The 13,975-nt window shown below is 41.9% G+C and overlaps 1 protein-coding gene across 5 annotated transcripts in view; it reads left to right on the top strand.

The window, feature by feature from the left end:
* The window catches only part of LOC103664393 (mitochondrial intermediate peptidase), a 216,073-nt gene extending 202,588 nt beyond the window's left edge, over window positions 1-13,485 (top strand). For all 5 annotated transcript variants that reach the window (XM_040621593.1, XM_040621584.1, XM_040621578.1 and 2 more), the window contains one exon: window positions 13,226-13,485. In XM_040621593.1, the coding sequence (XP_040477527.1) occupies window positions 13,226-13,429 (204 nt within the window). In that variant the 3' untranslated portion in view covers window positions 13,430-13,485. The remainder of the gene's footprint in view (window positions 1-13,225) is intronic.
* Window positions 13,486-13,975: the final 490 nt, after the last annotated feature.

The following is a 13,975-nucleotide window of genomic DNA, read 5'->3' as shown; positions in this document are numbered from 1 at the left end:
TTCAGATAGTCCGTGTGCAGGAAGGAGACATACTGGAAGTCACAATGAAAGTGTGTTAGAGGCAGGGGCCCCTGGGTCTGCCTTCAGCTCAGATCATGATCCTAGGGTCCTGGGATCGAGCCCTGCATTGGGCTCCCTGCTCAGCGGGAACCTGTTTCTCCCTCTCCCTCTGCCCCTCCCCCTGCTGGTGTTCTCTCTCTGTCAAGTAAATAAATAAAATCTTAAAAAAAAAAAAAGTGTGTCAGATGCGGACGCAGACAGTATCTGTAAGGCACCTAACATTAATCTGCAGTGTGCGTTATCCCCACTTCACACGTGGGGAAGTAAAGCCTAGAGAAACTGAGTAACTCGAGCAGTGTGCCAAGCTTTTAAATGGCCTCATCAGGATTTGACCCAGGCCGTCGTATCTTCAAAGCCCTTGGGGTGCTCACTGCATCTGTGAGCTCACGGCACTCCTCCCCTGCCCTCTTGGAGCTCCAGACTCTTGATACACTTTTTTTGTTGCTGTTTACTTTTGCTGAGTGGTGCTCGCTTTGGTAATCTTCTCTGAATCCCAGGAAGCTGTCATTTGCTACTTGCCGTGTAGACGTGATGGCGCCCTCTGCCAGTTGTGTAGTCATCTGAGACAGTGTCTCTGGCGTTTGGCTTTATTTGAGATGTGAGAGCCATTTTGTTCCCAAGTAAATAACTTGTAGTAAACTCATTCCAGGAAGGACACCAGCAATTCCACTTTTAGATTAGATCAACTGTAACTACGTTCTAAAGGAATGCAGATGATGTTCTTTCTGCTCTTTTTGATTGCTTAATGGAAATGTTATAAAATCTTCTTTAAAGATGGTCATTATAGATGGTGTTCTTAACATGTGGTTACAAATATGTGCTTTTGGCAGTGGGCTAAAAACAGGTTAGAAAAGCAGATGTCATTTCCCCAAAGCTCTTGATCTAGATTCTTAGCTTGACACCCTGAGGGACCAAGCTTCAAGTGCGGAGCAAATTAGAAGCCCTGAGTTTCTTAGGCAGGACTGGGTGCTGAGGGACACTGGTGCATTTCCATCTAGCGAGCATACCAATAAAGGGTAAAATAATAATAGTAGTGGCAGAGATTTAGAGCGGATTTTAGTGGGACAGTTGAAATTGGCATTCGCTAACCAGCTCTTGTTTGAAATGTTGCCAGAGAGAGTAGAGACAGGAAAATGTCTCTTGGTTTAACTGGATCATTTCCGGAAAGATTGTTTTACGAGATATCTTCCAATGTTTATTTGAGGCTTTTCAACTCTCTCTAAGAGAAACTTTTTCCTTTTGATTATTATGTAACATAACTAATAACGAAACTAGATCAAGGAATGATCAAGTCAAAACCTAATTTTCTTTTTTAATAGTTCATCTTGACATTTAAGTTTTATTTTTTAAAATAGAATAATCCCTTCTTAATCTCAGAGTGTTCACCTCTCAAATATTTGCAAAGAATTATCAAGTTCTTTTTCTACCTCATCACACAGGGTAGGGGATGTCAAGTAACACACGTGTTGTTTTTTAATCTTTCTTCTTACAGAATTAAAGGTGTATTTAGTTTGATTAAGCCATAGGGCCAGGAGGATAGCTAAACTCCACTTATTTTTTCCTTTCAAGCAGTTTAAAGAAAACAGCACTTTAAAAAATTCTCGAAATCTTAAATCACACACTCAAAATAATTGGAATTCTGGCCCCTCATTCCCCAGTGTCTTCCGTTCGCGCACATGCTTTTATCACCTTAGGATAGGAATTTTGTCAAAACACCACGGTAGCCTCACATACTGATTTTCCTGAGACAACTAGTACTTTATGTTGGATATTAAGCAGTTACGACTAATTTCTACTGCTTTTATTTTTCTGGAGTTGAGTGGCGGGGCGAGAGTAACAGCAGCAGCAGCAACAACAAGCATGAGGGTGGTAAGAAACTTCTAGAAACACCCGTGCAGTGTGTTTGCTGTCCCAGGTGCTGTGCTCAGCTCGCCACCCTGGGTCACCTCATTGACGGCTCTGCATGGTCCTGTGGCCCTTACGTTGTTTACTGCCCAGGGTCACACCAGAGCGACTGGTGGAACCATGACGCACATTCAGGGTGCACTGCTTATCTCTTAAACTTACTTTTCAGCTTATACTGGGAAGCTTTGGCTGTAGAAATGGTTGTGCGCGTCTTCCGCTGTCTTTTCCCGCTTGTTCTTTTACAATGTTTGGCACCTGAGTTGCTTATCACGAATACACTGATGCTCAGGGAAGATACTGTTGGGTTCCCGGAGCAAGCTCTCACAGGGACAGGTGTTGGCGTATGCTAACGAGCACTGATAAGGTATCAGCTGGCTTGCATGCAGTAAAGTGGTTCTGTAGGAAAATCAGATTTGTTGAGTGAGAACGCGTGCATGCCCAGCAAGGTTGGGTACTTTACAACACACTCACTGGCAGCAACCTTCTTTTCTTGCACGGTGTAATAGGAACAAATGAGGAAAGCATGTCATGGAACGAGACTTAGAATTTAGTGGCTCCAGGATTATGACATCGTTTCAATAATAGAGGTAAATGGCAACCGGGAATAATAGCCAAGTAAATAAAATCCCTAATCTTTGGCTTGTTTGGATATTTACTCAGCGTGGCCTCTGAAATAGCTGAGAGCTTTTTGGAAGAAAGAAATGGAAGAGAAGGGAGCACCTGCGTTCTCAAGGCTCAGACCTCCCTTTTGTAAATGCACTGATTTTTGAAGAGGGTGTGTACGTGTTTAATATGTGGGTGTGTTTGTTTAAGGAAGACATGGAGCTTCAAAAGGCAAAATGTTTTGTAACCCAGAAGTGTAATTGTAAATGGAATTATTACATCTGACGATGAAGTTAAAATAAACCAATTTGTAAACAGATCACGTATGTGGGGCTCAACTGGCTGGATCAGCTTCTATCCCGTAGGAAGCTCAGACGCTCTGTGTCGATCCAGTCAGCCGCCCCATAGACGGAACCTCCTGTTTGACCAGAGACAGAGAGTAACCCAGCCTAGGGGGCAGTCGGGTTTTTTCAGTTCAAAGGAAGAAAGGAATTTCACTTTCTGGCTGGTACTCTGGTTTTCCCAGGAACTGATTGTAGATAGTGGGAATCCACCTTTAGAAAAAGGTGTGGGTAACCACAGCCTTGTAGCAGAGAAAAACTTCAAAGTAGGGAATGTGAGCAATACAGTTGCCCTAGGCTTGGGAGAGACAAATCTGGAATGAGAGTTCTGATCTCGTAAAATTCACTTTAGACTTTTCAAACTGCCAGGCCAGCCTTTGTACTGTAATTCTTCATCAGGCTGAGCTGCGTTTGGCACATATAATTATTTCAGCGCACAAAAGAATAGCCATTTACTCTTATGATGGGTTTTTAGAGCTGGTAGTGGTGTTGGGAACACACAGACATGCCTTTTCACTCATTCCTAGATCTGGAGAGAGACTCTGCCTGTTGGCATATCCCCCTTATCGTTATGTTTGCTAACGGAGGCTGGAGGTGGCAAAGCCCGCTGACCGTCTGGGCAAAGCAAAGGCTCTAGCTTAGTACTTTGGGCCCTCTTCCTCATTGTTTTTTAAATTTGGTGAAGTGTATATGATATAAAATTTACATTTTAGCCATTCTTAAATATATGTTTCAGTGGCCTTCACAATGTTGTGTATTCACTATTCTGTGTAACCATTACCACTGTCCACTTCCAGAACTTTCCCATCATCCCAGTGATATCTTCTTAATAAACCTTTTCTCACAGCTACTAATAAGGAGGAAAAATCGATCGATTTTAGTTGCATCTTTTGTTTCCTTCTTTTAGCAGATAAACAGTTATCTCCTAAAAAGCAGATGGCAAAAAGTAGAAAAAAGGAAAGCAAGCAATGACTCATTAGCCGGGGAATTAGCTTGTGATTGTGAGTTTGATGATCATATCCTAAATACCTAATCATAGACCAATGTTTTGGAATTCAGCTTGTGCACATTAATAAATAAGTAAATAAGCAACCTCATCCTTCAACTCACTGAACTGGGAAGTAGGTTTTCATAAACCTTTGGATCTGGTTGTTCCTGCTGTTGGTTATGGGGCCTATCTTTTTTAATTCTTATAGCAATCTAGCAAAGTAGACAACACTATGCCAATTTTATGATCTTCGAACATTATATTACACTCTAACATTTTACCTTCATTCAGATTGCTCTTAGCAGACGTGAGGTATAGGAAGTGAAGTGACTGGTCTCTTAAGCAGTTGGTTATCTCAGGTAATCCCTCACCAAACCCTTGCTCTAACCATCAAGATACAGTACCTTGTTTAGAGGTGCCTCAAGTTTTGTTTAGAAAAGGAAGAATTTATCTTTCCTTTCTATCCCCCCTTGGTAACACTTCAAAGGAAAACTTTTGTGTAATCAGAAAAGGAGAATTACACTGAAATTTAAGTTATAAAATGCTGTGCCAAACCAGAAAATGTTCTATTCAGCCTAAAATCCTAACCTGCGCATTGCCCCCAAGGCTGTTTATCAAACCACATGGTAGTGACTCTGCTGCTTCTGGTAGAGCAGGCGATGGTTCCAGTAAGGGGTCCCCAGGACATTTCTTTTTGGGAGCCTATAGCTTTTCTTGGTCCACCAGTCTGACCCTTAAATAAATGAGATCTGTAGGTCCTTAACTATAAACTTGACTGATATAATTTAAAGCAAGCACCAGTGTCTAGAATGTAAGATTATGATTGGCTTTTAGCTTTGGTTTTAACAGAACTGCTGAGTTATTTGTCCCTGGCCATCTTGGGCTCTGAACGTCTGGCCAGTTCCATAGATAGCAGGCCTACATCGACCCAAATGTGTAACACCCAGGCCTCAGCTCTCCTGGACAGCTTTGGTCGCACATCCAATCTACGAACTTTCATTGCACCATTGAAACTCACAAATGTAAGGGCCATTTTTTCCCCTTCGTTCTGCAAGGAAAAAACCAGCTTCAGGAGGACCCAAAAACTACTAAGACAATCCCACCCTGCTTCTTTTTTTTTTTTTTTTAAGATTTTATTTATTTATTTGACAGAGATAGAGACAGCCAGCGAGAGAGGGAACACAAGCAGGGGGAGTGGGAGAGGAAGAAGCAGGCTCATAGCGGAAGAGCCTGATGTGGGGCTCGATCCCATAACGCCGGGATCACGCCCTGAGCCTAAGGCAGACGCTTAACCGCTGTGCCACCCAGGCGCCCCCCACCACCCTGCTTCTTAGCAGACCTCCCATCACACTCCTCCCACACCTGGCCAAGACGGTGAGGCAGAGGAATGCTTGTGTTTCCTCTTTGGCCAGGAATACCCTTCTTCCCCAATGAACTTTGAGAGAGGAAATCCGACATAAAGCTTGCTGTATATCACTCAGACTTTATGAGTCTGAGGAAAGACAGAGTCATTTAAATGAAAAAAAAAAAAATTACCTGTTCAAGCTCTGGGTCTAGAAAGTTGATCCTTAATCAAACAAAAATATCAGTGTCCCCAGGCGTCCCTTTTAATAACTTGTGAACTGATCTTTTTATCAACTGGGAATCTTGAAAAAAATAGAACCAAGTCTGGCTTATCAAAGCAGAATGTTTTGGAACAATATGGAGGTAGCTACAAAAATCAAAGTGAAAAGTCCCAGCAGGGCCTGAAGGAGCAGCTTCCCCGTCTCAGGAGAAGGAACGGACGGAGTCTTCAGGTGCTCGTGCCGCGATGGGCCCCTGACTCAATCACTCCCTCCTTTGCACCAATTCTGTACCTTATATACACCTTTGTTCTACATTAACTTTATGTATTTCCATGTTCTCCCCAAATAATGAACTGGTCAAGAACAGAAATAATATCCCGCTCATACCTGTGTGCCTAGTGTCTTTCACACACAGTGCTTGGCACACAGGCACTCAGAACATTTAATTTTTTGTAAATGTTTGAACAGACTTTCCATCTTATTTTTAAAAAATTTTTTAAAAGATTTATTTATTTGAGAGAGAGAGTGCATGAGCACGAGCAGTGGGGAGGGGCAGAGGCAGAGGGAGAAGCAGAATCCCCACTGAGCAGGGAGCCCGATGTGGGGCTGGATCCCAGGACCCTGAGATCATGACCTGATCCAAAGGCAGACGCTTAACCGACTGAGCCCCCCAGGCACCCAGACTCTGTCTTAAATGGAGTAGGGCATGGCTATGGTTCTCTTCACTGCCATGGTGCGTGGGGCTCAGCAGTCAGGTGGGGCGTCCTTTCTGCACCTCTTAAAGGAGGGAGCTTGCCACGTCGACCTCAGCAACATCTGGCACCTTCTCCATTATGAATCACCCTCGGATGACTCCATTTTCACAGAATTCATGATGTGCTTGCTGACCAGCGGCTCCTATAGTGACTTCCTGGTCTTTTTCCTGGAGAAGGAGACCCAGCTGGGCCCTCTGGGTTCCTAGTGACTGAGGTCTGATGTAGAGGTCAAGCTCAGAGCAGTCAGAATTATACACTCTCAAATATGTTCTGAGCTGTCCTCACAAGAGAGTCAATAATCAATAAACACAAAGTACTGTTGCTCAGGGAGTTGCTAGTGAGCAAAATACACTCTGCTCCCTTTTCTAAAATAAAAACCCTGCTGCCAACCCCTGAAGCATGCCCCCCATCTTGGAGACCTCTCGGGCAAGGCCAGTCATCACGGTGTCACACTCCTCCCACAGCTCTGTGCCTTATGGCAGCTTCCCTTCTGGCCTCCTCCTCCGCCCCCAGATTTTCAGAGTATTTTCATGCCAAATCCACTTGATCCTTTTAGGTGCTTTTCCAGCCAGCTGTGTCCTCTCTCTTGAGGCTTGGTAATCATAACTTTGAACAGCGTCCCAAACAAATCCTACTTTTGTTTCCTAAGATTGTTTCCCATTTCGCTTAAGAAACAAATATTTTTTAGTTTAGTTAAATAGAAAATGAAGACATCTTTCTTGCCCCGTACTTTTCAAGTTATGGTTGCCAGTGGAGAGAAACCCGATCTCATTTTCCACTTTAATCAGTTTCCACATGTCCATCTGGGCTGTGGTTCTCACACTTCATCAGGGTCAGCGACTGCCGAGCCCACTCCCAGTTCCTGATGAGTTAGGCCCGGGGGTCCAGACGCGACATTTGTATTTCTAGCAGGTTCCCAGGTGATACCCATGATGTTCGTCGGAGAACTACACTCCTAGAACATATATTTCTACAAAATAGATTCTTAGTCATGTTTATATACAGTATATATACTCTGTCTTTCTAATAAATAGTTAAGTGATTTTTTTGCCTGCCTTCAGTTGGCTTTAGGCACTCTGATCCTGAGTGAGTGAGTGAGTGAGTGAGTGGTTGAAGGAAAAAACCCTTACAGAGATTTTTTTTTTCTAGTTACTTCAGTTGCCCTTCTTTGCTTTCACTAAAGTTTGGTCACACTCAACCACAGTTTCATTGGATTGGGCACCCTTGCTTTGTGTTCAGCAATATAGGAAATGGACCCAAAGAGGAGATGTAACTATTCTACTTCTCTTCTAATACTCCAAATTATTCTAATGTTTTAAGGGCCCCAGTCATTTCCTGTATTCTTGAGATGCTTGGCAGAAGGGACCAGAGTAAGAGTCCGTCTTGTCTTAGAGGCATAATCACACTGCCAACCAGGTGCCCTGTCGTGTTCTCAAAGAATTGTATTAGTTGCACATCCAGACGGGCACTCAGGAGGTTAAAGAGTTCCTGCCAAGAATGTGTGGATATTTAAATGATGGCCTGGTTAGATTATGTATTACATATCACAGGTTAACAGGGCGTGAACTTGCAGCTTTGTACGCATATACGACTCATCCTGGAGCTGACAGAATCCGTTCTTGGTAAAAGCATAAAAATAGGCATAGTTGGGGGCCCCTTAAACATGGAAGGGCTTCTGTTTGCAATGGGTTACCACAGATACTTGGAGGCCACCCAGAAAACATCCTTAAGTGCAGAGCTTCTGGCTACTTTTTTCTGCCAGTATCATGCCTACAGCTACAGCGGCAGCCAAGCGTGGCCGAGCATCATGCCCGGAGAGGAAGGGCCATTTTCCTGGTCCCCAGCTCTACAGCAGAGCATGCTCCCCGCGTTCTCTGTGCTCTACCTCCATGCACAGCTAAGTAGTTGTGACTGGGGGTGAAATGTCCTCGGTAGCACCAAAACCCACCTGCCCCCAAAGCAATGGACATTTTGGCTCTGTTTTCAAGGCAGTAAGGGGACAGTAAATAAGTTGGGTCCATATAGCCATGGGTGGCATCAGGAAGCTATCAGACTCTCCCCCACCCCTCAGAGAATACCTCCACACAGGCAGGTTTTGTCATAATCAAGATGCTGATGTTGAAATATGGACCCTTTTAGAATGTGTTGTTTTGCAAAATTCTAGGGCCTGAGGCAATATAACATATCACAGTTGTCTGGGAACATGGGCTCTGGCACCTGCCTTCTAGGGTTCAACAAAAAAAGTAGGAGTTGTGTGACCTCTCTCTGCTCTGTTTTCTTACTTCTGAGATAGTTTCCTCACAGGTGTGTTTTAGCACAGTGCCTGGCGCCCAGTGAATGCTCAGCAGATAACTGCCATTATCACTTTGGTGTTCGTTTTCCCATAAGCCCTTTCTAGACCAGCCCTGGGGGTGGGGGTCAAGTCCTCCTGCCTGGTATCTTTATCTTTATTTCCAGCTCTGTGCCAGTAGGCACTAGAAAGAAGGCACATAGTATGACTTGGAAACCCTTATTGCTTCAAGAGTCAGTCTTAGAATCCTTTTGATATCATAATTTATTATAGTCAGGCCCGGCATAATTGCCCTCGTACTTCAAGGTTATGAAACATGCTAGTCTGAGCAGAGCAGTCGAGACGAAAGTGTTCTGGCTTGTACCAACTTTTATTAGCCCATTTGCCTCTCAGGTAAAATGAGGAGAAAAATAAATTAAATCATCATTCTTCAACTACTCATTATATATTCTCTCTTCCTCTAGGACAAGTAGATGAAACTCAACTACCTCTTTTCCTTTTTGTGAACTAATATGTACAATGTCTGTCCTAATGCAGTTTTGTCTTTCTTACATTGCTGTCAACACTTTTTGGAGTTGTGCAATATCAGTCCTTTTGGCAACATCAGTCTGTCTCCCCACCCCCCCCAAATTAGGTGACTTTCATAGTGAAATATGTTTGTAAGTTCCACCCACTTTTGGACTTAACAGCCCCAAGCTGGCTCCCAGGGGCTCCCAAGAAACTGCGGGTCTAATCATCACCCTCTAAGATCAAGACTTGCAAAGGGGACATCTTTGTCAGCTTCTTAAAAAAATCAAAGAGTTCCTGGAATTTTTTTGACCATACACACATATAAAAGCTAATTTCAATTTTTCTGACTTGGGGAACTGCCTGAAAACACTGCGTTTTTCTTTTAATTCTCTGTGTAGAAGTTCATGTTGACACTTGCAGAACATTTAAATCTAATTAAAGCAAGGATACCATGACAATATGCCAAGAGAAATCTTGCCTCAGGAGCTATTCTTTATCCCTTTGGGTCTTGATTTCCTCTTTTGGGGACCTTCATCTTTAGCAGTCACATGATGTACAAAATTACCAAACCATTTACTGCTGACCAGATTTGACTTAAAAATACCAAGAGTGTGTATGTTTTTAAAAGCTTTTGCTGTGGCCACGATTGCTGTTCTCTGAGATGCAGGCATGGTTGAGGATAGGAAATTGGAGAAGGACGTGTGATAGTTAGGTCCATGTCCCGAGAAGGACAGAGCAAGGTCATATTTATATTGGAAGTTTGTCGAGTTAAAATGAACCACTTCAAAGGGGCAAGAGGCCATGCTTAACTGAATAGGTTGGCTCTGAATAGACGGGTTTTACCTTCTGAGAGTTCCAGGCATTTAATTATAAATGACCAGTCATTTAATTATAGAATGTTTCACGTACTAAAAGGAAGAAAAGGGTGTAATAGGTTAACACATTTGATGCCATGTTTAAATGTTAAGAAACTTTGCATGAAACCTGATTTATTAATCAGTTTGCTTCTACTTCAGCAATAACCTACATCTAAAGGAGCCAGTGGGAAATGTGCTACACTAGCAATCATCAAAGACTCAGCATTTCTATCCTCAGTGACACAGCTGGATCAGAGGAAAGCCCTTCCTACACCCATAGAAATTATTTTACTATAAAAAGAAAATTGTGTTTTGAACTTCCGTGTTGTAAATAAAGGCAGAACAATGATATTATCTTGGAGTAACTGCTCCTTATTTCTCAGATCATTCCTGAATGGAGATAGTAGAATTTGAACTGGAATGAGGATGAAAATATTTTGGTCCACAGTTGAAAATATTACAATATTCTTATTGTTCTTAACTACTCCAGGTCTAGTTAGTGGCTTATGAGTGTGTGTTTGGAGCTGCTGTTTTTATGTCCACCACACAAGCCAGTCCTTGGGCAGTTTCCCACGTGCTCGCTTTCACCGCTGGGAATGACCATGATCGTGTGTCCCGTCTGGGGCCCGCCCCTGAGCTCTCTGTTCTCACTGCTGACTGAGGCCTGGTGGCCCCCACCTGGAACACCCCCCAGCACCTAAACGTGACAAGCTATTGGTTTCCATCCAGCGTTCTAGCTCAGTTACAAGCTGATCCTGGTCACTCTGGTTCCAAACCTTAGAGTCTTCACAAAACATGTCTCCCAGAGCCTCCTCCAGCCTTCCTCCAGCTCCACCAGACCACTTCATGGTCAGTATACATTCTGCCTTTTCCCACCTTGGTGCCTTTCTGCATGGTCTTCTTCACCTGGAGAGCCCTAATTTGAACCCAAATCTTCTCCGTCCTTCAAGTTTCTACTCAGATCCCAACCCTCCACACAGCCTTCTGAATCTCTCATCAGAATTCATCTTCCACCCTCTCTTCTCCCACCAATTACACTTTGTATGCTGTTACACCCACAGTTGATTTTTTTCCCAAAAGTTTTATGTTGAACATTTTCAGGCATTCAGAAAAGTTGAGTGAATAGCACAGTAGACACTCATATAATTGCCGTTTAGATTCTACAGTGAACATTTTGTTGTCTTTGTCACACATCCAGCCATCCATTCCTCCATCAGCCCATTAATCTATCGTGTATGCATATTATATATATAATATATGTAATTTTACAAAGCACATGTCAGACAGCAGTACATTTTACCCCAGACATTTTTATATGCATATTTGTTTACTTTTCTTTTTTAGATAAAATTTATATACGGTGAAATGCATAAATCTTTACTGTGCCACTTAATGAATTCTGACGCAAGTATGCACCTTCATAACCAACCACTATCCACATATACAACATTACCATCACACCAGAAAGTTCACTAGTGTCCCTTCTCAGTCGATTGTCATCTCCACTCCCAAACAGCATCCACTGTTCTGATGTTTTTTCACCACAGATTAGTTGGGCCCACTTTGGATTTCCTATAAATGAAATCAAACAGGATGTACTCCCCTGTGTAAGACTTTTTGAGATTCATCCATGTTGTTGCACGTATCAGTGGGTGGTTCTTTTTGTTGCTGAGTGATATTTCTTTTAACAAATATACCATGTATGTTTATCCATATCCTGTTCAGAGAAACTTGTGTTGTTTCCAGTTTTGGGTTATAAAGTCCTTTTTTGTTGACATACCTTCACTTCCCTTAGGTAAATACCTAGGAGGAATTGCTGGGTCATAGGGTAGGTATGTGCTTAGTTTTATAAGAAACCACTAGATCTTTTTCTAAAGTGGTTGTACCATTTCACCCTTCCACCACTGATGTGTGGCCCACAGCCTTGCCTACATTTGGTCTTTGTAATTTTAGCCATTCTGGTGGGTGTGTTGTGGTGTGTCATCATGGTTTCAGTTTTCTTTTCCCAGATGACAATGATGTTGTATCTTCTCAGTGCCTGTTAGTTGTGTTTATTTGGTTGTCTTCTTTCGTGAAAGGTCTACCCAAATCTTTTGTCCATTTTAAATTTTTTAAAACTCTTTTTATGATAAGTTGAGGGAATCCTTTATATATTTTGGATACCAATCCAATATGAGATATATATTATGTTGAGTATTTTCTCTCATTCTGTCATTTACCTATTCATTTTCTTCATTGTTTCTTTTAAAGAATAGAATTTTCTTATTTTGATGAAATCTAATATTGCAGTTTTTTTCTTTTATGGTTATTACTTTCTTGTACTAAGAAACCTTTGCATACCTCAAAGTCGCAAAGGTATTTTCTTCAACATGCTTCATAATTTTAGCTTTTACAGTTAGTCATATTGTGACTTAGCCTGTTTGTCTTTGACTGACCTGGCCTGATCCTTTACACACAGCAAATACTCAAGGTATATTGTATTGAATTGCATTAAAGATTGAGATGGTAATAGAGGACTCTGGCAATCTTTTAATGTCTCCGTGTTGGAATGAGTTTTATGGGATCCACCACCAAGTTAAATGCCAGTGTACAGAGCACTGTCCAACCCTTGAGTTAGTGTCATCTGCCAAGAATATAGGTCAAGGCAACAGAATATTCATCTTTGGCTCCTTTGGAATGAAGAGTAGAGATAGATTTAGCTTTTTACTGAATTATGAATATGTGCTAGACACATGCCTCATTGTTTTCTACTACATTTTCTTGTTTTATCTTGATAGCCACCTTGAATGTTAGATGAGGAAATCTGAGTACCAGAGATTTTTAACTGACTTCCTCATTACCCAGTTAGAAAGTTGCAAAGCTAGTAGTTCTCCAAAATAGGAAAATCTGGAGGAAAGCCAATAACTTGATTCTGATACAAGATTTCCACAAAAGAATAACATTTGATTGATTTTAAAGTGTATGGAACTTGATAATAAAACTTGATAAACAACTAAACGTATTAAGTTCAGAACCAATGCGCCCAAAGATAACTAAAAATTTCCCTTCTAACATCACTCTAAGTATATAGTAATAGCTGCCATATAAAAACTCCTGGGAAACAAATTTGGTCCTAAATCTCTATGTTAGCTGCTGACTAGATAGTAAAAATACATTAAAATCATAAATAGCCTCAGGGTCTACCCACTGCCCAAGAATTTTTTTCACTCATGACTTCTTATAGTGTTTACATAGGCAGGTCATACAAGCTCCCATTTCAAAAGGCCAGAACGTTCCCCTCGTGTAGAGTGTCTTTGTCCGTCTTTATTGTCTGCAGGTGGATGGGCTGGCTGATCTTTTCTTTGTTTGCAGGTATGCTTCAGAAGTGTCCTTCTGTTGATGACTTTGTCAGTGCCCTTGTTTCCGACTTGGATCCGGACTTTGAAACCTTCCTCATGGATTCTGAGTGATGGAAGTACCTTGGCTCTTTTAAATCAAGGTCGTGTAGATATGAACGTTGTTGTAAATGCTGCAGCTGTGAACACTCGTTCTGGATTTCAGTATTCACTTCTGTAATAACTTCTGAAAACCCTTAACTGATGGAACTTGGAATAAATAATTTGTTTTAATTATGCTGGCTTTTAGCCTGTTTGGCAGATTTTTGAACATATGGAAATCCACTCAGTGAGCTAATAAAAACTAGAGCCTTGTGTTGTTAAGTTCAAGGTATGGGCACTTCCTTAAGCCAACCAGTCTCCTGTTGAGCTTTTCCCCTTGCATCGATCTCTAATTGGTTGAATTAGAGACTCAATTAAAAGCAAACTTATTTTAGTTTGAAACAGTTCGGGAGAGTTACACAATATAGTTCTTTTGAATGATTACCATTGGAAAATGTGCTTGGAGGAAGTATGGTTCCCAGAGTACTTATAGTTGACTGCACTGAGTTGCTCTGCGTGCTTAGACTACACAGATGGACTCAGAACAGAGAGGACTTGAAATTTTGCTTTTGTGGCTTGATTATGAATGTACAAAGATAAGTGCAATTAACAAGTGATGTGCCAAGATCCAGCATAAATGAGGAAAGGGGGATTCATACCATGTCTGACTTCATCCTGAACCCAT

This window comes from Ursus maritimus, unplaced genomic scaffold (assembly GCF_017311325.1).
Source record: "Ursus maritimus isolate PB19 unplaced genomic scaffold, ASM1731132v1 scaffold_10, whole genome shotgun sequence".
In the NCBI taxonomy this organism is placed as follows: domain Eukaryota; kingdom Metazoa; phylum Chordata; class Mammalia; order Carnivora; family Ursidae; genus Ursus; species Ursus maritimus.
Note: the sequence above shows the minus strand (reverse complement) of the source record. Positions and strands in the feature narration are given on the sequence as shown.